Source organism: Apodemus sylvaticus, chromosome 13, assembly GCF_947179515.1.
Source record: "Apodemus sylvaticus chromosome 13, mApoSyl1.1, whole genome shotgun sequence".
NCBI lineage: Eukaryota > Metazoa > Chordata > Mammalia > Rodentia > Muridae > Apodemus > Apodemus sylvaticus.
In genome coordinates, this window is record NC_067484.1 from 84,637,103 (window position 1) to 84,663,835 (window position 26,733).

The 26,733-nt window shown below is 44.3% G+C and overlaps 1 protein-coding gene across 2 annotated transcripts in view; it reads left to right on the top strand.

The window, feature by feature from the left end:
* Positions 1-5,626, top strand: part of Garem1 (GRB2 associated regulator of MAPK1 subtype 1) — a 175,363-nt gene extending 169,737 nt beyond the window's left edge. The window contains exon 6 of one of the 2 annotated variants that reach the window (XM_052155378.1): positions 403-5,626. In XM_052155378.1, coding sequence (XP_052011338.1) covers positions 403-1,303 — 901 coding nt within the window. In that variant the 3' untranslated portion in view covers positions 1,304-5,626. The remainder of the gene's footprint in view (positions 1-402) is intronic. The other variant, XM_052155379.1, reaches the window with a different exon arrangement.
* The last annotated feature ends 21,107 nt before the right edge of the window (positions 5,627-26,733 follow it).

Genomic DNA, 26,733 nt, shown 5'->3' on the forward strand with positions numbered 1-26,733 from the left:
GCTTTCTTATTAGCTAAAACATATGTATGTGCATATATTAAATTTTTATCTCAACTGCAACATTTTAAATTGTTATATACAAAGTCACAAGTACAAAGAACTTTACTGATCCTTTTTTTTTTAAAGCAGGTAATTTATTGAATTTAAGGAAAAGATATACAAACACACACACACATACACACATACACATACATATTCCTAACTTCCTTATCACCTTAGAGATAACATCTATGAATAATTATAAGGAAAAGCTTGGGCTTTGACTTTTTATTTTAGATGGGGTCTCACTGTGTAGACCAGGCTGGCCTGGAACTCACAAAGCTACCTGTACTGACCTCCCAAGGGCGAGGGTTAAGTTACTTTTTTACTAATTTCCTTTTCTGTGTTTGTTTGCTTCATAAGCAGCATCACTCAGAGTGATACAAGTCCTCCCAACAGTGCTCCTGTTTCCTGCTACCCCTGCACCCGAGCGAAGAGTGACTCTGTGGACCCCAAGTCCCCATTTGGAAGTCCTTCTGCCGAAGCTCTGTCCTCCCGGCTCTCCTGGCCCAACCATTACTCAGGAGCGTCAGAGACCCAGACAAGGAGTGACTTTCTGCTCGATCCGAGCAGGAGCTACAGCTACCCCAGACAGAAGACGCCTGGCACACCAAAGAGAAGCTGCCCAGCCCCTTTTGAATTTGATGGTTGCGAGCGCCTAGGCAGCCCGCCCAGCACGACCTCTGCAGACTTCAGTAGCAGTGGCATCTCCAGTTGCCCCAAGTCAGCCAGCTACTGTCTGGAGAGCTCCGAGGACAACTCCCCTGCCGCTGGCATGACCAAGCAGAGTGTCTCCTGCCCTGCCTTACCCCCAAGGGCCCCAAAGCCAATGGAACAGAAAGCCACCCCTGAAACATCTCCTTTGCCTCTGAAAATTGACGGTGCTGAGGAGGAACCCACAGCGGGCTCGCTGGACCTCTCCGAGGACCAATATTTTGTCAGAAAGGGCACGCAGGACATCTTCTCTGTCTCTTACCCTTTCTCCTCTCCGCTCCACCTCCAGCTGGCCCCCAGGTCCTGTGGGGACGGTTCCCCATGGCAGCCACCCGCTGACCTGTCTGGACTCTCCATAGAGGAAGTGTCCAAATCTTTGCGGTTCATTGGTTTGTCTGAAGACGTCATAGCTTTCTTTGTCACTGAAAAGATCGATGGGAATTTGCTTGTTCAATTAACAGAAGAGATCCTCTCAGAGGATTTCAGACTAAGCAAACTACAGGTAAAGAAAATACTGCAGTTTATCAATGGCTGGAGGCCCAAGATATAGCCTGACGCCCCGTCAGTCCTGAGGCAGGGCTAAGAAGCACGTGCTGGAAGGGGTGGGCTAGGACACAGACCCATGTTTTTGCACTTAAAAAACAAAACAAAACCTTCTCTGTAAATAGAGATAAGAGAAAGTCTTACTATGCAGATTCCGTTTCTGAATGGTGAACAGGCTATTTTGTAAATCAGTTAAGATGCAGAACACCTAGAGGTGTGCCTTGTACGTCACTCAACATTCAACAGCTGCTAAAAGAACTAAAGTCATATCCAGAGAACTCATTTTGCCCCAGTAGGTCTTGGAGAAGGCATGGTATTTATTACAGAACAGCCAAAGCTGAAACATGTAAACACTTGAGAGCAGTCCGCTTCATGGGGCGGCAGCGGTGGACAGTTCACTGTATTCTGCGGGGTCAGCGGTGGACAGTTCACTGTATTCCGAGGCTCGCTTTGCTTTGTGCCAGCTGTTTTCCTCCTGTGCCTGGCGATGTTAGTGTGAAATGACACTTTAGTGTTCTGTGCTTGGTGGAGATCTTTTTATCAAAAGGCATTTTCCAAAAATCATGTTTTGATAGAAGATATCTGGTGTCCTTAGGAATGGCATAAATCAAGGTCGTTGCGTTTGGTCTGTGACTGCTGCTTATTTCACTGTGCAGAGGAAAAGAAAATAGAAAAATAAAGTGTGTGTATGTGTGTGTGTGTGTGTGTGTGTGTGTGTGTGCAGTACACACGAATGTGTTTTAATGTAGTTTTTTAATCTTATATTTTAGATAACATCTTTTTACTTTATAATATCCATTGAGGTTTCCAGGCTTCTAACCGAGTGGATTCTCTCGAGAACAGTTGGCAGCGTAGCGATCCCAAAGAGTCACAGAGCCTGAGCTCTGAAGCTCGGCCTCCTAACCTCCAGCCCTGAAAACGCAGACGCAATCAGGAAAGATTCTGTGAAGAATTTAATGTGCTTTGTAAGCCCGTGGGAGGGCTGATTCTTATATATCTGTGCTGACATTTGGGGAAATGACAGCTACTTTGGAACCTCCATCCTGTCCTCCTGTGTGCCCCAGTGAGAGGTCTGAAAAAAACTTTCTCCACAAATGTGAGGTCTGCTCAGCATACCTCTTGTGTTAGGAAACCTCGTGATTCAGACAGACCACCTCTCTATTATATATGCCATATCTCTGCACTGATTCCTAAGATACCAATAAGAGGAATTGCTAATTCCATAGTCAATCTCTGTCTCCTCTTCTAAAAAAACAATAATGTCTAAGGATTTTGCTAAATGTGATTAAATACCCCCAATATACCATCACTTTCTTTCTCTTGACTCTTTGAATGCATATAACCTCAAAGAGTTCCATTCTTTTCTGAGAAACATATCCTCCAAATAGTCCCTGAGTCCGTCCCCAGACTCTCACTAGGCAGACATCCTGGTAGTGAGATACACACCTGAGCTGCCCAGGTGAGATGGCTTGACCACCAGGAGTCAGTGTATCCTGAATGGATGACCATATTTTATCATATCTTCCTGTTCACCAAAAAAGAAACAAACTATTAAGGGGAAGACCTACCAGTCAGGGTTTGCAGCCATGTGAAGTATGTCATTCTTTCTTGCCATTAGAGATCTACTTCATTCCATCTTGTGATCTAGAGTTGAGATGAATTGATACTTAGTCTCATTTCTCATCTCTGATCTCATTACTGAGAAATAAGTTTTATCCCTTGCTAACATACAATCCAAATGTAAATACTACCCTGCGAATAAAAAGGATCGTTCATAAATCAGGCAGCTGGAATGTGTCCGAAGTCAGTAATAAATCTGTGAAGTTTCCATACTGCCCTTTCACACCCAAGACTCCTGGAGAGTCTGTCTCAGAAAGCAGCCCTCTACGAGGGGAACTAACTCCTTAGCAAGTTAACCTATCCTGAGAAAATTAACTTCCCTCGAGAATAAAGACAGACAGCTTGCCATGGAGACACTGCAGGTCTCCACTGTGTCCGTCCCAGCGCCCAGCCTTTGGCCACAATTCTCACACTCAGAAGCAAGCCCTCAGTTTGGTTTGCATTTGCTGTAAGGTTGTGTCATGTAAACAACTGACTCCTTTTGTCTTTGCAAGGACCTTACACAAAACAAGCTTGTCAGTCTTCTTTTAGTTCATTTGCTTTGGTCCTGGCATACTTATGCCAAGTCTGTTTCGACTGGATCCTGGGGCCTCCCCTAGAGCAAGGCTTGGCCCTGGGGTCATACATTCAGTATGCACCCTCTGAGTGCCAGACCCAGGGCTGAGAAAAGTCCTAACCCCTGCCCTCTTGGAACTCCTTGATGTTTCACAGTCACAGTTGCTGACAAACAGCGTATATGTGCACTAGGAACGATTCCTGGAAGCTGATGACATGGAGAGTGACAATGTGTCCCGTCTTTAAGGAACCCACAGAGGGAAACAATGGCAGGCGCTTCTAAGACATACAATAACCGCCCCCCCCCCACGTTAGTGCACACTCCCTGACACTTGGAATGTGTTAAAGAAGAAATGCATCTGTCTCCCCTGCTCCTCCTTTCTTTCCTGACTTGGAATTTTTTAATGATAATCAGTACTGGCATTTCTAAAAGCCACAAATAAGTATAATTACCACTTCTGAGCTGAGCACCTGTCTGAGAAGGAGCCTGACCAGACAAGGAATTCACAAGCCAGAGAGAATCAGACAGGCTGCGCAGAGCGGAAGGTAAAAACAACCCTCACCTGCGTATCCTACAGTGGAACCTCTTCCAAAACCAGCCAGGTCAAGACAATACCTCATTAGTGGCAGATTCCCCACAGTCCAGTGAGGGACCGTGGTACTTGAGGGGAAGTGCTATCTAAACAGGATCTTTGGGGGAACCTTTAAACTCATGGGTAAAATCCTCTTCCTGCCCCTCCCCTTTCAGAAGAGAACATGTCAGCAATAAGCCAAGCCAAGCAGCTAAAATGTAAAATACAAAGTCAATCCAGAGAGAAAACTGAAGTGTTCACCCACCGCTTCCTCCACAGAATCTTCCAGACGCCTGCAAGTTCTGTCTTTAAGTTGAACCGCTCAAGTTTATGAACTGTGAAATGTCCACATCCCTCTCTCTCAGCCCACATAGACCATTCAAATTTATGAAGTTGTATCAAACTGCCCATTCAGCTAAATTGCAGTGTTTATTCCTGTCCTGCAGAAATGCCACAACCTTATGGGAAATGTGACAGCCCATTCTGCTGATCAGATACATGCATAAACAACGTCCGTTCACACTGCTGAGCCGTCTGCACATCATCCATGTGCCCCCTATGGAGTTCAGGGGCGTGGGAGTGGATGGGTGGGGAGCCCATCGGTTTCCTAGTGCTTTGTGTAATGGAGCCTCGGTCTCTCTTCTGTAAGTACATCCCTGAATGACAAACTGGAGACAGAAGGTTCTCCAAGGAGCCCAGGAAATTTGAGTTGCAGTCTACCAGAAAGAGTTTCATCTGTTGGTGGACACACAGGGCTTTGAGGATCATGTCTGTTCTAGGAATTCCCAATGTTTTTCTCAAAACCTGAAAGCTGCTAAAGCAAAAGAATCAAAGGCCCAGAGGACAAATAGTGGAAACGGAACTTTCCTTATACTGTAGGTTTGTAATGTAGGATTCTGTGGTTGTATCATGCCAGGTCATATTTCTGGGTGTTCAAGAAGTCTTGTTTTACACTTTTGCTCATCGTGATAGCCAGAGACAAGTAACCGTGGAGTGTGTGTCAGGCCAGGAGCCAGTTGTCTCCCTCCGCCCCCCTCCGAGGCTACAGGCTTTGTAATAGAGTAGCAGATGGTGAGCTCCTTTGCTTTACAATCTCCTGTAGGACAGGGCTTCCATAGTTCCCTAGCCATAAACCTGTCCCCTGTTTTCATATGTTCCATTTGGAATAGTGTTTCAGCTAAAACTAGAAAGAGAAAGAAAGAAAGAAAGAAAGAAAGAAAGAAAAAAGAAAGAAAGAAAGAAAGAAAGAAAGAAAGAAAGAAAGAAAGAAAGAAAGAAAGAAAGAAAGAAAGAAAGAAAGAAAGAAAGAAAGAAAGAAAGAACCTTAAGAACTTGGGGCACTTTCCTTCACTTAATGGAAATTGTATTTTCTAAGAATTTGGAAGTCTGTGTACAGTTTCTGGGCTGGGAGAACTGGGTTGCTACCCACACATCAGCCATCATTGTCTTGGTCTCTGGAGCACTATTTAATGGGCCCAATGTGTACCTCAAGATAAATGCAGTATATTGTGTCTAAAAAAGAAAAATCCATTGTTGATTTAAATGGTTCTGAAATGTCTATAAATAAAGAAATTTTCAAGGTTGCTCTTGCAGTCTTTCCTGAGTGAGTCAGACCCAGTACCGACTTTTCAAAGGCCTCAGTCCCCAGGACCTCCGGCATAGCGATCTAGAACAGGATTCGTAATGCTGCAAACTCCATTCTGAATTGAGATCCAAGACAAAAGCTGCAGTCCATAAGGCTCAAAGCCGGACAACCCCACGACACTCCAAGAGCCCCCCCCCCAACCTGTGTGGCCAGAGGGCAGAGAAGACACACGCAGATGTCATTTTAATTTGAAAGGAAGTGTGCTGTTGCAGTGAGAGGGATGCTGATGCAAACTCCTATCTTTGGCTTCCTTGTTTTCAAGAGACACAGTCCTAACCTAGCAGAAGTACTCCAGGGTGCTGGAGAAGACGGCTCACCCTGCTGCGGCAGGTAAGTGTCCCAAGGAGGCTAGGGAGTGGCTGGTGGACGTTTTGTTCTCCACTTAGGAAATGGCTTCCCAGCATCTTATCTGCCAATCAGAAGCATGCCCAAGTCATCCATCCCACCAGCTCCTACGCCTTCAGTCCCCACTCTCCCATTCTACAAGGATAGTATCTGCTGCCCTGATTGCAGAGTCAGAACCATATACATGACTAAACTGACAGTTCTCAAGGTGCATGTAGCTAAGAAATTGGAAACTAGAAATAAGTTGTTAGGATCACAGGTCCTTTGATAACTGGTGATAGAAGAGGCATTATCTGCTGAAAATATTAAGTGGAAGACACATTGATTTTGCAACGTTGTCCAGATGACTCCCCCTTGTGATACCTGCTCACCTCAGTCCCTTCTTGCTTGGATAATTATTCTATATGCTTTGGGAATTTAGGCATCATCTCCAGGCTGTGTAGGGGCTGCTCTGTGGATAGCCCTGGGCTTGTGTTTTGATGCTAATTCCTCTCAGAGAGAAGTTGCCTTGTGAACCTTCTCCCCACCTTAACTTTTCAAATAAAGGCTTGAGCCAATGATTGGGCAGGAGGAAGGGGGAGGAGCCGAGAAAAGGGGGAAGGAGGAGGAGCTTCAGAGGATCAATGCGAAAGGGGAGGAGCTATGAGGGAGTCTACGAGAGAGAAGTGGTCTAGAGAAACCGCAAGTTATATGGGTAATATAGATGGGAATAGAGTAGTGTAGTGGGAGATCTGCCCAGTCTAGGCTTCTAGCTTGTTTTGTTACTGATTGAATTGAGATTTCTTTTACCGGGTAATTGGGTTGGAAACAAAGTAGCAACAGTTCTGCTCCTTGGTGAGAGAGCAGCCTGTGCCCATCCACCCCTTGTGAGCTGACCGTTCTTTGGCCTCCAGAGTCCTCAAAGTTGGAGGACTCTTGAACAGACATGCCATGACATTTCTGATGGTGGCGGTCACTGTGACATGAAGGCATTAGCCACGGAGTAACTGGATGAAGTTGAGTCAGATGAGGTCCAGAGAATGAATCTCACTGGGAAAGCACAGGCTCAGCATGCTTGAAGCCCTCGGCTCGGTCTCTGGCACCCAAAACCCAAGTCCAATGAATGGCGCCCATGGCGTCCACTGTCAAATACAGAGCAGACGAAGAGAGTGGGACACAAACTCGCTCGGTGATTCCAGCTTGACTTCTGTGATTGCTGACAAAGGCAGCAAGAATTTCTTATGAGAACATCCTTTTTTTCCTTACAATTTATGCCAGTGACTTCCCTGTAGTGATGGATATAAAAATGAGCTACAAACAGCATGTCCCACAGAGGGCCGCAAACATCAGCTTCAAGAGATGGGGGCCACCGAGAGAGAGTACATGTGGTGGGGTGTTCAAGCTGTGGGCGTTCTCACGCCCAAATTGGGGAGAAGATAATACAGGTCTGCCCCCCAAAACTCAGTCAGCCAGGAGATGTATCACAACACGGCTTCGAAATGAAGGGGAACTTTGGAAACCCACACTCTTTTTTTTTTAATTTATTTTTTTTATGAATATCGTCTTCATTTACATTGCCAATGGTAAAACCTTTCCCTATATTCCCCCTCCTCTAAGACCCCCAACCCCTCCCCCTCCTCCTTCCCCCTGCCTCCACGTATTTGCCTCTCCACCCAACACACTCCCCCACCCACATCCCCCCACCCCCGGTTTCCCTTTGTTGGGGCCTCTGTTGAGCCTTTACCTGACCAAGGACCATTCCTCCCACTGATGCCCAACAAGGCCTTCCTCTGCCACATTTTTGGCTGGAACCATGTGTGCCCTTGGTTGATGGTTCAGTCCCTGGGAGTCTTGGGGCGTCTGGGTGGCCGAAATCATTGTTCTTCCCATGGGGCTGTAAACCCCTTCAGCTCCTCTGGACTATCCTCCAGCTCCTCCATTGGGGACCCCATGCCCAGTCCAATAGTTGGTTGCTAGCATCTGCCTCTGTATTTGTAAGGCTCTGGCAGGGCCCCTCTAGAGACAACCATGGCATGCTCCTTTTATATACACTTTGTGTCGTCCATAGTAGTGTCAGGGAACCCACACTCTTAGCTTCATAGAAATAAAAGTCATACCGTCGATCCCTCCAGAGCATACGTGGGCTGTAATCAAATAAAGGAGAGAACTTGGAGCTCCATCTTGTACTCAGTCCATTGCAGCATCCCAGTTTCCCCAACTCTTCACTTCCGTAATTGACTGGACAGCCCGTGGTGTGTGGGTGGACGCCCTGTCCTGATCCGCTATTTCTGTCCTATGGCTGAAAAGTCCGTGAGGGGCAATCCTCAGCTGATCCTCCCCAGCCGATGATACAGCCGAGGAAACCAGCTGAGCGTGGTGGTACACACCCGTAATCCCAGCACTCGAGCAGCTGAGGCAGAGGTATTTCTGTAGGTTCAAGAGCAACCTGTACTGCACACCCTTTGTTCAAAAAAGAAAGGAAGGAAGAAAGAGTGGAGAAGGAAAGGAAAGGAAAAACTCCTGTTTATAAAACAAACAGTACTGAAGAGGTGGCTAAGCAATAAAATTCCAGACAATTCGGTGCCCGATGCCCACACCAGGCAGCTCACATCACCTCTAACACTAGCTAGCTCCAGAGATAGTGTTCTCTTCCTCGGGCACCGGCAAATGCATGTCAAATAATATATATAATACTTATAAGTCAAATACTACAATAATACAATACTTAGAATACAAATAATATTTGTAAGTCAAAAATCTTTTTTCTTTAAAGAGGCTCTGAGCACATTAGCTCCCTCATTCAAAACAATGACCCAGTGAAGATACTAAATAAGACGGGTATGACTTTAAAATGTAAACGGTTTTCAGATAACCTGTACACACACTTCATTTGGCTGTATCCAAGCTATCAGCGGAGAGAAGCTGTAATACCAAATATTGCCACTAGGTGCCAGGCTCTTCCATCCATGACTTCCATCCAGGACCGCACCAGTCAGTTCCTGATCGGCAACAGTGACAAGCAAGCCAAGGATCAGAACGGGTTTTCAGTCCTCCTCTGCCAACCATGTTTTTATACTCGTCAACCAACAGCACCGGGATCCTGGGGTTATGGAAATTAGTAAACAGATGTGGCTCAAGAGATTAGGAAGCAGGGCCCTGTGTGGTTTTTCAAAAGAGATGTCCGCATGAAGGGTCCTGGAGCACAATGCTCAAAGCACAAAGCTCTTTAGTTCGAGGCCGGCTACTTCTGACACCAGGGACCTGACAGCCTCTTCTGACCTCAGCTAGCTGCACTCACAGGTAAAACCCACAGGACACGACGCAAACATGGTTAGTGATTCATGGTTTTGTATAGTCGTGCTTACCTAATATTTTCAAACATTGTTGATTTGGGAATGAGGGTCATGGAGAAAGCCAACTGCTCTGAGAAAACCACCTCCCACTCAGTGGGCTGCCGACTTCACGTTTCTTCCTCACGTTATCCCCACTACCATAGTTTGCTTTGTGTTGCCAGGATAAATGCTGACCAAGACCAAACTGGGGAGAAAGGTGTTTGACTTATAGGTGACATATTTGAGTCCATTGGGGACTCAAGCCAAGACAGAAAACTGGTGCAGAGACGTGAAGCAGCACTGTTGACTGGTTTGCCCCCTCTGGCTTCCTCAATTACCTTCCTTATATAGTGAGTGGGCTGGGCCTTCCTTCATCAATTAACAATTAAACACTCCCACAGGCAAGTCTGGGAATGGTGAGGTGGGCAGGTCCTCGGTTGAGGCTCCCTGTTCCCAGGTGTGTCAGGTTGACAAAAGCTAACTCAACAGGTGCTGGGCATACTACGGTTCTTTCTGTCCCATGTCTGTGGGACAACAGGACTCCCTTAGCCTGGAGACGTACCCTGTTTTCCTTCTGAATTTGAAAATGTCCAGTCATGCAGGTAATTTTTTGGTTTGGTTTGGTTTGGTTTGGTTTGGTTTTTCAAGACAGGGTTTCTCTGTGTAGTCCTGGCTGTCCTGGAACTCACTCTGTAGACTAGGTTCATCTCAAACTCAGAAATCTACCTGTCTCTGCCTCCCAAGTGCTTGGATTAAATGCATTCTTTACAGTCTTCATGAGTCATGAGACTTATCAGCTCGAAGCAGGACCTCTTAAGAACCTTTATCCAACAGTCACCAAACCCCAACACTATTGTGGACGACAAGAAGTGCATACCGAAAGGAGCCTGTTATGGTTGTCTCTGGAGGGGCCCTGTCAGAGCCTTACAGATACAGAGGCAGATGCTAGCAGTCAACCACTGGACTCCCAGTGGAGGAGCTGGAGGTCAGAATGGAGGATCTCTTCTGAAGGGTTTGCAGCCCCATGGGAAGAACAATCATGTTGGCCACCCAGACGCCCCAGGACTCCCAGGGGCCAAACCATCAACCAAGGGGTTGGTTCCAGCCAAAAGTGTGGCAGAGGAAGGCCTTGTCGGGCATCAGTGGGAGGAGAGGTCCCTGTGAAGGCTCAATAGATGCCCCAGCGTGGGGAAATTAAGGGGGGGGGGGCGGGGTAGGTGGGAGTGGGTCAGGTGGAGGGGCATATACTTAGAGGTGGGGAGGGGGGAGAAGGGGATTGGGGTTTTTTTGGGGAGGACTGGGAAATGTTTTAGCATTTGAAATGTAAATGAAGAATATATTCAATAAAAAATTTTATTAAAAAAAAAAAGGATCCTTTATCCAAAATCTGAGCCCCAGAGGACTGTTAGCTTCACAGCTTGGGATCTCGCTGTACTTGACCTCCAGAGCAGCAGGTCCCATCTCTACATGGACAGTTCTAGGTCCTGCCTGCTCACTACCCACTACTCACACAGTGCTATAGCATGCACGTTGTCGCGCTCAAGGAGACAGTCCAGGAAGCAGGTCACTCACTCCTTACTATGTCCTTTCTTGGGCCCAGGCACTTCATCTTAGTTCCTCATTTTCCTTAGATGAGAACGGCATTTGAGTTCCTGTTTCCATGCTCGGGTCTGAATATACCAGCTCCCTGGAGCACATTGTTCAGAAGGAAGATCCCCTGTATTCACATCCTGGGTCGCGGAAAGCTGCGGCTGTTATCTGTTCTGCATGAGGAAAGGCAGTGTGTTGTGTGTTGACACCACTATGATGGCCACATGTAAAGCCCTGTGACCCACGTGTGACTCAGCTAACCACTGAGAAGTCATAATCTGGAAGACAGAAATAACTAATTTCTCTTTCCCAGATAAGATAAGAGGTAAGAAAACGAAGGTCTTGCTGTTCAGTGAGCTCTCTGGAATGTCATCAATAAAAGCTTGAGGGACAGGCATTGAAAGTAGCCCTGGCAGCTTGGCAGGCATGTGCACTGTTTGTTTATTGCCTCCGCATGTTGCCAGTGCCACCACATTTACAGACCCCACCTTCCACGCACAGGCATCATCCCTGCTGATGGTGACTTATTGTCAGTGAGTGAATTGGTCTGGATTTCTGTCTATTTGTTTCTGTGACAAATCCCGGAGGGGAAAACCATTTAAAAGGGAAAAGGCTTCATCTCCATTTCTGAGCCTCAGTCTGCGCTTGGCTGACGCCATTGCTGTCTATGCTATTACAGTGGCAGGCTCTGTGAGCATGGCCACTCCCCTCAGGACAGCCACACAGCAGAGACATCTCATACCACCGACCTTCCTCCAACTGAAGAGAACAGAGCACAGCTTCAAAACCCATCCAGCAGGAGAAGAGTAGGAAAGGACACTGAAAAATTATCCAAGTCAAATCGAGCCCTGAACCTATGAAAGAGCAGTCAGTCCTCTTAACTGCTGAGCCATCGCTCCAGCTCTAGAACAATATTTTTAAAGTATGTCATCTACATAAAAATCAGGGGAGGAAGTGCCCGGAGCTGATCCTGTATGGAGCCACAGGACTCCATACCCAAAGAGTGCCAGGAGAAAGCTAGCCTCCCAGGAATGCAGACAAGCCTGTGAGCACAGGTAAGACCACCACTTCTCTTCAAATTCATAGCCAAAGAAGGACCCTCCCAGAGCCATCAGGACACAGAAACCAAGGAAAAATTGGGGACAGGATCCTTCTGGTTTCTGTCTGCACCCCAGAGCGGACCCTATACCACAGCTCTCCATACCTAAATTCCTCCCAGAAAGAACTGGTCTCCCAGGAGTATTAACACAGAGGCTTGCAGGAGGGACAAACCACAGTCAGAGACAGCAAGACCAGCTAACACCAGTGATAACCAGATGTCCAGAGGCAAGGGCAAGAACATAAGCACAAGCAACAGAAACCAAGGCTTCTTGGCATTGTCAGAACTCAATTCTCCCACCACAGTGAGCCCTGGTTACCCCCAACACACCAGAAAAGCAATACTCTGATTTAAAATCACACCTCATATTGATGATAGAGTACTTTAAGAAAGACATAAATAACTCCCTTAAAGAAATACAAGAGAGCTAGCTGGGCAGTGGTGGCGCACGCCTGTAATCCCAGCACTCTGGGAGGCAGAGGCAGGCGGATTTCTGAGTTCGAGGCCAGCCTGGTCTACAGAGTGAGTTCCAGGATAGCCAGGGCTACACAGAGAAACCCTGTCTCGAAAAAACCAAATCCAAAAAACAAAAAAAACAACAACAACAACAACAAAAAAGAAATACAAGAGAGCTGATGGGACTTTTCGGGGAGTGGGGGTCTAGAAAAGGGAATCATTTGAAATGTAAATAAAAAATATATCAAATAAAATAAATAAATAAATAAATAAATAAATAAATAGAAAAAATACAAGAGAACACAGGTAAACAGCTAGAAGCCCTTAAAGAGGAAACCCAAAACTCCCTTAAAGAATTATAGGAAAACACAACCAAACAGGTGAAAGAACTGAACAAAATCATCCAGGACCTAAAAATGGAAAGCAATAAAGAAATCACAAAGGGAGACAACCCTGGAGATAGAAAACCTAGGAAAGAGACCAGGAGTCCTAGATGTAAGCATCACCAACAGAATGCAAGAGATAGAAGAGAGAATCTCAGGTGCAGAAAAATATTGAAACAACAGTCAAAGAAAATGCAAAAAGCTCCTAACCCAAAGCATCCAGGAAATCCAGGATACAATGAGAAGACTAAGGATAGTAAGTATAGAAGAGAGTGAAGATTCCCAATTTAAAGGGCCAGTAAATATCTTCAACAAAATTATAGAAATATCTTCCCTAAACTAAAGAAAGAGATGTCCATAAACATACAAGAAGTCTACATAACTCCAAATAGATTGGACCAGAAAAGAAATTCCTCCCATCACATAATAGTCAAAACACCAAATGCACAAAACAAAGAAAGAATATTAAAAGCAGTAAGGGAAAAAGGTCAAGTAACATATAAATACAAACCTATCAGAATTACACCAGACTTCTCACAAGAGACTGTGAAACCTAGAAGATCCTAGGAAGACCTCATATAGATCCTAAAAGAACACAAATGTCAGTATATAATACTATATTATATACCCAGCAACACTCTCAATTACCATAGATGAAGAAACCAGGATATTCCGTGACAAAACCAAATTTACACAATATCTTTTTACAAATCCTGCCCTACAAAGAATAATAGATGAAAAACTCCAACACAAGGAAGGAAACTATAACCTAGAAAAGGCAAGAAAGTAATAGTTCAACAAATCCAAAGGAAGATAGCCACACAAACATAAAAATAACATCAAAAATAAAGGAAGCAACAATCACTATTCCTTAATATCTCTTAACATCAATTGACTTAATTCCACAATAAAAAGACATAGAATAACAGACTGGATATCTAAGCAGGACCCAGTATTTCATTGCATACAGGAAATGCACCTCAGTGTCAAAGATAGACACTACTTCCGAGTAAAGGGCTGGAAAACAATTTTCCAAGCAAATGGTCCCAAGAAACAAGCTGGAGTAGCCATTCTAATATCAAATAAAGCAACTTTCAACCAAAAGTTATCAAAAAGGATAAGGAAAGACACTTCATACTCATCAAATGAAAAATTTACCAAGAAGAACTCTCAATTCTGAACATCTATGCTCCAAATCCAAGGGTGCCCATATTCATAAAAGAAACTTTACTAAATCTCAAAGCACACATTGCACCTTACATAATGATAGTAGGAGACTTCAACATCCCACTCTCATCAATGAACAGATCATGGAAACACAAACTAAACAGAGACACAGTGAAACTAACACAAGTTACGGGCCAAATGTATTTAACAGATATCTATATCACATTTCATCCTAGATCAAAATACCTCTCAATACCTCATGGTACCTTCTCCAAAACTGAACATATAACTGGTTACAAAACAGATCTCAACAGATATAAGAAGATTGAATTAATCCCATGCCTCCCATCAGGTCACTATCAGATTAAGGCTGGTCTTCAATAACAACAAAAACAACAGAAAGCCTACATACACATGGAAGCTGAACAACACTCTACTCAATGATAACTTGGTCAAGGAAGAAATAAAGAAAGAAATTAAAGACTTTTTAGAATTTAATAAAAATGAAGGTACAACATACCCAAATTTATGGGACACAATGAAAGCAGTACTAATAGAGAACTCATAGCTCTGGGTGCTCCAAAAAGAAACTGGAGAGAGAATACACTAACAGCTTAATGGCACACCTGAAACCTCTAAAACAAAAATAAGCAAATGCACCCAAGAGGAGTAGATGGCAGGAACTCATCAAACTCAGGGCTGAAATCAACCAAGTAGAAACAAAAAAAACACTATACAAAATATCAATAAAACCAGGAGCTGGTTCTTTGAGAAAATCAATAAGATAGATAAACCCTTAGCCAGACTAACCAGAGGGCACAGAGACAGTATCCAAATTAACAAAATCAGAAATGAAAAGGGAGATATAACAACAGAAATTAAGGAAATTAAAAAAAATCATCAGATCCTACTACAAAAGCCTATACTCAACACAACTGGAAAATCTGGATGAAATGGACAACTTTCTAGACAGATACTAAATACCAAAATTAAATCAGGATCAGATAAACCATCTAAACAGTCACATAACCCCTAAAGAAATAGAAGCAGTCATTAAAAGTCTCCCAACCAAAAAACGCCCAGGACCACATGGGTTTAGTGCAGAGTTCTATCAGACCTTCAAAGAAGACCTAATACCAATACTCCTCAAACTATTCCACAGAATAGAAACAGAAGGAAAACTACCCAATTTGTTCTATGAAGCCACAGTTATGCTAATACCAAAACCTTACAAAGACCCAATAAAGAGAACTTCAGATCATTTTATCTTATGAATATTGATGAAAAATACTCAATAAAATTCTCACAAACTCTGAGAGCACATCAAAACCATTATTCAACATGATCAAGTAGGCTTCATCCCAGGAATGCAGGGATGGTTCAATATATGGAAATCCACCAATGTAATCCACTACATAAACAAAGTCAAAGGAAAAAAACCACATGATCACTTCCTTAGATGCTGAAAACTCATTTGACAAAATTCAACATTCCTTCATGTTAAAAGTCTTGGATAGATCAGAATTTCAAGGCCCATACCTAAACATAATAAAAGCAATATACAGTAAACCAGTAGTCAACGTCAAAATAAATGGAGAGAAACTTGAAGCAATCCCACTAAAATCAGGCACTAGACAGGGCTGCCCTCTCTCTCTCCATACCCAATATAGTGCTTGAAGTTCTAGCTAGAGCAATTAGACAACAAAAGGAGGTCAAAAGGATACAGTTTGGAAAGGAAGAAGTCAAACTATCAATATTTACTGATGATATGATAGTATACTTAAGTGACCCAAAAAACTCCACCAGAGAACTCCTACAACTGATAAACATTAGCAAAGTAGCAGGATATAAAATTAACTCAAATCACTACTCTTCCTGTACTCAAAGGTTAAACAGGCTGGAAAAAAATTAGGGAAATGACATCCTTCACAATAGTCACAAACAATATAAAGTATCTTGGTGTGACTCTAACCAAACAAGTGAAAGATCTGTATGAGAAGAACTTCAGGTCTCTGAAGAAGGAAATCGAAGAAGACCTCGGATAATGGAAAAATCTTCCATGCTCATGGATTGGCAGGATTAATATAGTAAAAATGGCCATCTTGCCAAAAGCAATCTACAGATTCAATTCAATCCCCTTCAAAATTCCAAATCAATACTTCATAGAGTTAGAAAGAACAATTCTCAAATTCATTTGGAATAACAAAAAACCCAAGATACTGAAAACTATTCTCAACAATAAAAGAACTTCTGGGGGAATCAGCATTCCTGACCTCAAGTAACAGTGATTTTAAAACTGCATGGTATTGGTACAGTGACAGGCAGGTGGATCAATGGAATAGAATTGAAGACCCAGAAATGAACCCACACACCTATGGTCACTTGATCTTTAACAAAGGAGCTAAAACCATCCAGTGGGAAAAAGACAGCATTTTCAACAAATGGTGCTGGTTCAACTGGCAGTCAACATGTACAAGGATGCAAATTGATCCATTCTTATCTCCCTGTACAAAGCTCAAGTCCAAGTGGATCAAGGACCTCCACATAAAACCAGACACACTGAATCAAATAGAAGAGAAAGTGGGAAAGAACCTGTAGCACATGGGCACAGGGGGACATTTCCTGAACAGAACACCAATAGCTGATGCTCTAAGACCAAGAATTGACAAATGGGACCTCATTACAAAGCTTCTGTAAGGCAAAGCACACTGTCAATAGGACAAAACGACCACCAACAGATTGGAAAAAGATTTTTACCAATCCTACAGCAATAGAGGGCTAATATCCAATATATGCAAAGAACTCAAGAAGTTAGACTCCAGCGAACCAAATAACCTTATTTAAAAAAAAATGGGGAACAAAGCTAAACAGAGAATTCTCAACTGAGGAAACTCGACAGGCTGAGAAACATCTAAAGAAATGCTCAACATCCTTAGCCATCAGGGAAATACAAATCAAAACAATCCTGAGATTTCACCTCACACCAGTCAGAATGGCTAAGATGAAAAACTCAGGTGACAGCAGATGCTCGTAAGGATGTGGAGAGAGAAGAATGCTCCTCCATTGCTGGTGAGATTGCAAGCTGGTACAACCACTCTGGAAATCAGTTTGGTGGTTCCTCGGGAAATTGGACATAGTACTACCTAAGGACCCAGCTATACCACTCCTGGGCATATACCCAGAAGACACTCCAATATTTATTTTTTTATTTTTATATTTTTATTTTTATTTTGTTTTTTTTTTTAATTTGGACTTGGGTTTTTTTGAGACAGGGTTTCTCTGTATAGCCCTGGCTGTTCTGGAACTCACTATGTACACCAGGCTGGCCTCGTACTCAGAAATCCGCCTGCCTCTGCCTCCCAGAGTGCTGGGATTACAGGCGTGAGCTACCACCACCGCCCGGCTCCAACATTAATAAGGACACATGCTCCACCGTGTTCACAGCAGCAATATTTATCATCGCCAGAAGCTGGAAACAACCCAGATGTCTCTCAACAGAGGAATGGATACAAAAAATGTGGTACATTTACACAATGGAATACTACTCAGATATTAAAAACAATGACTTCATGAAATTTGCAGGCAAATGGACGGAACTTCAGAATATCATCCTGAGCAACGCGACTCAGTCACAAAGGAACAAACATGGTATTTGCTCACTGATAAGTGAATATTATAGCCCAAAAGTTCAGAATACCCAAGATTCAATTCACAAACCATATGAAGCCTAAGGAGAAGAAAGACCAAAATGTGGATGCTTCAGTGCTTTTTAGAAGGATGAACAAAATGCTCACAGGAGGAAATATGGAGACAAAGTGTGGAGCAGAGACTGAAGGAAAGGCCATCCAGAGACTGCCCCACCTAGGAATCCATCCCATATACAGTTACCAAACCTGGATGCTATTGTGAATGCCAGGAAGAGCTTGCTGATGTCAGCCTGATATAGCCATCTCCTGAGAGGCTCTGTCAGAGCCTGACAAATACAGAGGTAGAAGCATTAGACTGAGCTTGGGGGTCTCTGATGGAGGAGTTGGAGAAGGAACTGAAGGAGCTGAGGGGTTTTTCAGTCCCATGGAGGGAGCAACAATGTCAACAGGACAGACCCCCTAGAGCTCCCGGGGACTGGACCACCAACCAAAGAGTACACATGAAGAGACCCGTGGAGCTGGCCACATATGTGGCAGAGAATGGAATTGTTGGATATCAGTGGGAGGAGAGGCCCTTGGGCCTGAGGTTTTTTGTTGCCCCGGTGTAGGGGAATGCAGGAAGATGTGAGTGGGTGGAGGAGCACCCTCATAAAGGCAGGGGGAGAGGGGATGAGATAGGGGGTTTCTGAAGGGGAGACCTGGAAAGGGGAAAACATTTGAAATGTAAATAAAGAAAATATCCACAAAAAAAGAAAAAGAATGACAAAGGAAAATAAAAGATCCAAGAGGTGCTTGCAGGCAGGAGCCTAACTTAACTGTCCTCTGACAGACTCCATCCATCAGCTGATGAAACAGAAGCAGAGGCTCACTGCCAAACACTAGATGGAGCTCAGGGACTCTTATGGAAGTTAGGGGAACAACTGAGGGCCCTTAAGGGGATAGGAACTCCCCAGGAAGACCAACAGAGTCGACTAACCTGGACCCTTGGGGCTCTCAGAGGGAATCCATCAAAGAACATACACAGGCTGGACCTAGGCCTCCCCGCACATGTATGTAGCAGATGTGCAGCTGGTCTTCATGTGGGTCCGGAACAACTGGAGGGGGAGCTGTTGCGAAAGCTATTCCTGTCTATGGAATCCATTCCCCTGGCTGGGCTGCCTTGTCTGGCCTCAGTGGGAGAGGAAGTGCCTAGCCCTGAAGAGACTTGAGTACCAGGGAGCGGGGGTTCCCAGGGAAGGTCTCCACCCTGTCAGAGGAGAAGGGGAGGGAGGGTGGGAGGAGGGACTGTGGGGACTAGGAGGGACTAGGAAGAGGGGGGACAAGCTGTGGCTGGGAGGTAAAGTGAATAAATAAATTAATGGAGGGGGAGAAAGGATCCAGTGGAGACCTTCCATGATGGTCACTGCATAGCTTGCGTGAGCATGAAGAATCACCACGAATGGGGAGTGGAAAATTAACTGAAAGTAGGCTCACCTGAAAGCAGAGGAACCGATTGAAAGGAAGTTACTCGTGCAAGAAATGATCGGAACTGGCTGGGGGGATGCAAAGGAATTCACCAACTCTGACACTATTGGGGTCTCAGCGCCTGAGCTGCGTTTCCCACCATGGCAGCTCATGTTTGAATCCATGTGTCCGATCCTCCCCAAGCCTCGTGTGCCTGTGAGTCTTGTGAGCTTTTGACCTCCTTCTTCTGTTACGACATGGGAGAAGTAAAAATTAACTTCACGATGGTTCCTGGGCACTAGATGGCAAAAAGAATATGAGTTGTGTGATATATGAGAGGTGACAGTTCACACCTGTGTTATTGCCCCCCCCCATCACAACTACCCCAGGTCATATGGCAAGCTTCCCCTCCAACACCATGCTGTTAGCAGGTAGGCTTTGGGGAAGTGTTTAGACCATGGGGATGGAGCCCCTGTGAACAGGAGTTAAACAAGGATATCCTGGGGTGGAGAGGTGGCTCGCTCAGCAGTTAAGATGTCATAGCACTCTTTTACAGAACCAAAATTCAGCTCCTAGAACCCAGGGCAGGCTGCTTACAGCTTCACAGAGCTCCAGCCCAGAAGCTGCAGTGTCCTCCTCTGCCCCCACTAGCACCTGCGCTCACAGGCATGACTTCCCACCACATCCATCCATCCACACAACTGAAAATAAAATCTCCTTTTAAAAAGAAACAAAGGACATCAGAATGCTAACTGGCCTTTTTCTCCATGTGAAGACATGATATAAGGTAACATCTGTGCGAATGCAGGCCTTCACCAGACAGCTAATCTGCCAAGTGTGGACTCCCAGCTCCCAAAACCACCATACAGCAGCCTCTGCTGCTCTAAAGACACCCAGTCTAGGGCATTTTCTTCTAGCCGCTCAATGAGACCTTTCTCAGGCCAGTATCCCTCCCTGCTGGGTCCTGAACTCCTGAGTACAGAAATGAAATGGGACTTTTATCAACATATACTCCTCTCTCTCTCTCTCTCTCTCTCTCTCTCTCTCTCTCTCTCTCTCTCTCTCTCTCTCTCTGTGTGTGTGTGTGTGTGTGTGTGTGTATGTGTGTGTGTGTGTGTGTGAATGTGTGTCTACCTCTGTCTCTGTCTGTTTCTCTGTGTGTCTGTCTGTCTCTCTCTCTGTCTCTGTCTGTTTCTCTTTCTCTCTCTCTTTCTCTCTCCCTCCCTCCTCCGTGTGTGTGTCTGTCTGTCTGTCTGTCTCTGTCTCTCTCTGTGTCCCTGTCTCTTTCTGTCTCTGTTTCTCTCTCTCTCCCCCCTCCCATGTGTGTGTCTATCTCTCTGGTGCTATCTCTGAACAGGATAGTGTGTGTTAGAGATGGTAGTAAAAAATGAAATTAGCCTCATTTGTTATCATAAGTGGGTAGGAAAAGAATTTGATTATCCTTAGCAGTATATTCAGAGTATCTTAAAGAATCCTGTTTACTGCTTTATATATATTGAACAAATAGCACAAGATCTTTTCTAAAGTAAGTGCCCAGTTGCCAGACTGAAATTTGACACAATCTCCCCAAAGATTAGTGAAAGCTTCCAGATGTCACACAGCCAAGAACTGTGTTCAAAATTCTCACCAATCCCTTCAGGAAATTTAGTTGGGGTCTTGGCATTTGAACCCATGCCCACAACTGGGAGATAATCTGTGCCTACAAAGGACTCCCCACCCATAGTCTCTGTATCCATTAGGTTAACATCACTGTGCTGATACTGCCAGCAACACGTGAAGGAGGAAAGGCTTGTCTTGGCTCAGTTTCAGAAGGTTTCAGTCCATTGTGATTGAGATGGCACAGCAGAGCAGTTCCATCCATGGTGGCCAAAGTGTGTGACAAAGACTGTATACACATGCAAATGCACATACACACACACACACACACACATACCTGCATGTATGCCGGCATATACAAATATGCATGCATGTGCACATGCAAATACATGCACATACATGCATACATAACACAAGCACATTCACACACACATGCATACCGAGTGAGCATGTGTACACAACACATACACACACACACACACACACACACCTTTCTTTTTCCACCATGAGCAGCATAAGACCCTCACTAGAAACCAAAAAGATTCTGCAGCCATGCTCTTGGATACCTTAGTCTCAGAATCATAAACTAAAACAAACTTCTATCCTTTATATATTGCCCAGTCTCAGGTATTCTGTTACAGCAGCAGCAGCAGCCACAACAGCAACAACAACAACGATGATGATAACTACAACAAACAAAAGAAGACACATACTTCCCACAAGACTAACACAGGAACATCACGAACAAGGTCTGATTCCTTACTTAGAGCTCTGGGGACATAGTGTGCAGAGTCTTACATTTCTTCCTTCACTGATCTGTCACTTTTACCATAAACTATATTTTTACTGTTGACCCTTATTGCCAATACTAGGTGACTTTGTTGTTTGTCGCTTGTTGGCTGGTTTTCTTGTCAACTTGACACAAACTAGAATCATCTGGGAAGAGAGCCCTCCAGCTTCAGAACTGCCTCCGTCAGGCTGGCCTGTAGGGACATCTGTGGGGAGGCTGGTCTTTATTAATGACATATGAGAAAGGTCCAGCCTACGATCAGTGGCGACACCCTGGACAAGTAGTCATGAATTGTACATGAAAGCAGGCCAAGTCCCTAAGCGTGTCTCTCCGTGGTCTCTGCTTCAGTGCCTGCCTCTAGGGTTCTGTCAGCAATAGTGTGTCCTGATTAGGTTTTCTTTTTCCAACTTGAAACGTTCCAGGATCATCAGGGAAGAGAGAAGTTCCATGAGAAAACCCCTCCGCTCCACTGACCGATAAGCAAGCTCGTGGAGTTTTTTGATTAACGATCGATGAAGGCAGGGTGAGACCACTGTGGGCAGTACCCCTCTGGGTTGTGTAAGAAGGCAGGCTGAGTAAGCCATGAGGAGCGAGCCAGACGCAAGCCTCCTCCTGCAAGGTCTCCATTTCAGTTCCTTCCTCCAGGCGGCTGCTCTGCTTCAGTTCCTGTCTTGGCTTCCCTCAATGGACCGTGATCTAGATGTGTAAGCCAAGTCAACCCTCTCCTCCCCCAGGTTGCCTTTGGTCAGAATGTTTTATCACGGCAATAGAAAAGAAAAGAAAAGAAAAGAAAAGAAAAGAAAAGAAAAGAAAAGAAAAGAAAAGAACTAGAACATTCCCATAACCCCATGAAAGGACACAAAGTATCCCAGACCTTCCTTGTTAACGATAAAGCAAACAACTGGGATACATTGTACCCTCCACAGAGAACCTCTCAACCTGGAATAATTCATCCTCCTTTTCTCTAGCTTTGACGAGCTTACAGTCTTGGGAGCAGTAGGGAATAAAAAAGCCTTCAGGAAGCAAAAGCAAGACTTCATTTCCTTGCAAAGAAAAATGGAATCCCAAGCGGGGCGGAGGCCAACGGGAAGCGGGTCCTCTTACTGTCCTGAAGCTGGCAGGGGAATAACTTATCAGCATTGACCTTTGCCCTGGCAGGCTTGTGCTGGCCTTTGGCTTCTCTTCCTGAGGTCGGAGATTGCTCTAATTGCTCTTTATGTCTCCATAAACCAACACCTCACTCTGTTCAAGGTGAACAATGTGGCAGGTTTTGGTTGTTTAGTGGGTGGGCTGATACGTGGGTGAATGACTGCGCTGGTGTAGTTTTAAAACACACTCATTTTATACTTTTACACACAGAGGTAGACAAAAACATAGTAACTTCCTAAGAAAACGATAGCCCTCTCTTAAAATTAATAGACAATCAATGATCAAATCCTGCAGGTTGAAAAAAACAGACGTGATAAACTAAAATGGGCCTAGAGAAACTTAACAGTTGAATAAAGAAATCCAAATTAATGACTGCGCTGGTGTAGTTTTAAAACACACTCATTTTATACTTTTAGCTATATATGTATGGGGGCAGTATGGTCATGTGAGAATGTGCAGAGCCATTGGACCCCTGTTTCGTGGAACTGGAACCGGAAGATTGTGAACCAACTAAGGAAGCCGCTGGAATCAAAACGCAAGCCCGGGAGCAGAGCAGCAAGTTTCCTTAACTCTGGGCAATCTCTGTGGCCATGGTGGATTCAAATGTAGCAAGTTCTTCCTTTCTTCTCCACCTTATACCGGCCTTTTCCTCCTGACCCCCTCCACAGGGTGCCTTGCCAGGTTGCTGTCAGTAACACACACCTAGCTTCCACACCACAGGGCCATCCCGTCCACAAACAGTCGCTCTAAGCAGGTGTCCCATCTTCCCACAGAAGGCCAGCCACCTTTCCATTGTCCTGGGTGTCCCCGTCCTGTCCCCCCAGGCAATCGCCGCAGATATATTTGCCATTAAGTTAATGAATTTAGGTATATTTTAAATTCTGCTCTTGAAAGTAGATTCTTCTATAGTGGTTTTTGTTATTGTTGTTTGTTTTTTTATTTTGTATGTTCTTTGGTAAGGAAGATTAAAGTTTATTAAACACTAAGTCTGCTGAAATACCTGTACTGACTTACTTTAAAATTTTCCTTTGTGACCAAAATTGAAGCCTACCATTAGTTTTCAATCCAATGAAATAATGTCAGCTTTCAGAAGACACAAGACAGCCGCTTCTATCTCTTTCAGTTTTTATGTCTTTTCTCATTCAAAATGATACAAAAAAGTTTTCAATTTAATGAATATATAATTCTCTCTAAATTATAATGTGAATTACTTTTGATGGCTTGAAAGATTTGCCTCTATTAGGTTTTCTTCTCTCCATGTGTGAACAAGCAGATGTATTCTGCTGGTGCTAGATCCGCCTCAAAGCAGAAAGAACGTGGTACTGGTGGATGCATCTTTAATTCCCAAGGGCCACTTCTGAGTTTCTCTTTCTAGTTTTTTCTCTTTGAAAACATTTAAGAGAACTCAAGTCTAAAAAACAATCCATTGTAGAGTATTCTGCCTGTGACTGAAAGCAGACAGGCAAAGGTTAACAAAAACACAAAGAAAAAAGTTTAACTCTTTCCACTTTATGGAAGGCAATTTCCAAGTAGCTTATCTGTTATGAAGATAACGTCACCCACGCATTTATTTAATGGTTAATTAGAAGCACCTCTTAAAAGTCTTCCCCAGCCATAATCCTGGCTAATAATATCAAGCTGATGAGCAAAGGCATCACACCTACGTGTTCAGCTGCTGATGTGGCAAAGATCATGAAATTCTGCAAAACTCAATCTACAGCGAGTTGTAAATCGCACAAATACCAGCTAATGGATAATGAGTTTCTATTCTAATGTTGATAATGTGCAATGTAAGTGTTTCCTGTTTCTTAAATAGGATATCTTTGACCATTTAAGCAAGTCTTTAGCACCAGGCATCCACAGACATGAGTATATTAAAAAAGCCATTTTGTGTATGCCGCTTGGAGGTAATGAGAAAGCACTTCTCAATGGGACACGCTTAAGAGGAGACATCAATGTCTTATTAATAGGTGAGAGCACGCTGAGTTAATAGTGCATTGATAACTTATTTTTATTGTCCCCTCCTCATCACGCTTATGTGATTCCATGATGTAATATTAGCAAGAAAATAAAAGGCCAACCTAGCACAATTACTGTGTCATCATTTTCTAATATAAAGGCATGCTTGCTTTTTTTTTAATGGAGATGTCTTTTAGCTGTGAGGACATCATTTGACCTTTTGCACAAATATATTACATCCAATACATCAGCCAGGTACCCCAAATTCCTCCGCTTGGTTCCTTGCTCCCACAATTATCTCGCACCAAACCTATTGATCTACTGAAAATTCTAACGACCTGAATTATGGTCAGAATCTTTTCCTCGTGGGTTGTTGCCCGTCTTCTTCTTGCCCTTGAGCCAAGCAGAGCTTCCGCAAAGCCTTTCGCCTCAGAACTTGTGACTGTTGAATCTCTACCTGCCATTAAGTCAGCCCTCAGTGACGGGTCCTCCGGTGGGTTGGGGGAAGGATATGAAAACACATGTGGTTTACTCCGCTTAATTGTAGAAACAAATCAAATATACTGACCAAAGATGTAGGAATGAATCTTTACTGCACGCACCCACACTGACAGGAGAAGTGGGAAGCATTGGGACTGAAGTTACCTGGGGGAGGGGGCCACATCTGCACAAGGCAATCTACAAGCTGATTGACAGGTTAAAACCTGGGACTAGACATCTGGATTGTTACAGGTTAAGAGCCAATTTTTTCTTCCCAGCTTTCTGCTGCCCCCTAAACAGCCATTCCTCACCCTCTTGTGTGTGACCCAACATCCTCATGACTATTAGATAAATCCTCTAGACCAGAGGCTAATGTCACCTGATGCCATCTGAGACCCAGAGAAGAGCCCACCCAGCCTTGCTATGACCCACTCACCTGCCTGATATTTCCTGCCAGCGTCCTTGAAAGATGTTTTGGTTTATGGCTCCCCGAGTTCTGTTGTTGCAAACACTTTCCTAATCTGTTACCAGGTTGGAGTGTGGAATCTGGAGTCTGTATCTGTGTTCTGGGCCAAGGTCACTCTGGAAGAAGCTGTCTCTTCTCTTTGAGGTGTGGTTTTGTATTGACCTCAAGGGGCTCTCAGAAGAGAAAGGAGAGACAGGTACAGAAGTCTGTGCACCAGAATGACTCATAACAGAAGGCAGGGCAGGACAGAACGTGCCAAGAAAGTAGTGGTTCTTTTTTCTTTTTTTTAAGTTTTCTTTGTTCTTTTTTTACATTAAAAACAAATTCTTTGTGTGAATGGAGTTATGTGGTGGGTGTGACCATGGATGAGGTGCTGGTGCCTGCCAGGCTTCCACAGTGTGCATATAGAAGATAACCTGGGGAAGTCTGGTCATTCCCTCCCTCAGGTGGGTCCCAAGGACTAAACTCAGGTCCCCAGGTTTGACAGCAGTCTTTCCCTGCTGAGCCACGTTCCTGGCTCTTCCTTGAATATTACTTATGTCAACAACCTGATAGTTATAATTAGGAGTTCAGATGAGGTTCTTCTTTAAATCTTCTTTCTAAAAAGTCTTTCCTTGCAACATGATTTTTATTTTTACCATGCCTTCTGTTACATATCATTCAGTTCAGTCAGCACAGATCACCCCAGGCACTTGGGCACCCTGGGTGGTGCTGGGAAGAGGGGTGGCGGTGTTGTGGATATTATGAATGGAAATATGAATTTAAAAAAAAACCTAAAACCTGGCATCTTTCCGTGTGTTCTTGATTTATTTTTGGCTTCTTGGCTTTGTGAGACACGTCTTGCTGTGTTCCTGACTGACTAGGTTTTTTTGTGGTAATCTGAATGAGAAAGGCTCCCAGGGACTCATAGGTATTTGAATGCTTGGTCACCAGGAAGTAGCACTATTTGAAAGAAGAAGGAAGTGTGGTCTTCTTGGAGAAAGCACGTCACTAGGTGTGGGCTTTGAGATTTCAAATGCCCAAGGCGGGCCCAGGGTCCCTCTCTCTTCCCAATTCCTGTGGGTCTGGTTGTAGGACTCTGAGCTACTTCTCAAACCACACCTGTCTGGGTGCCTCCATGCGCTCTGCAACTGTAAACAAAACCCAGGTCAACGCTTTCTTTTC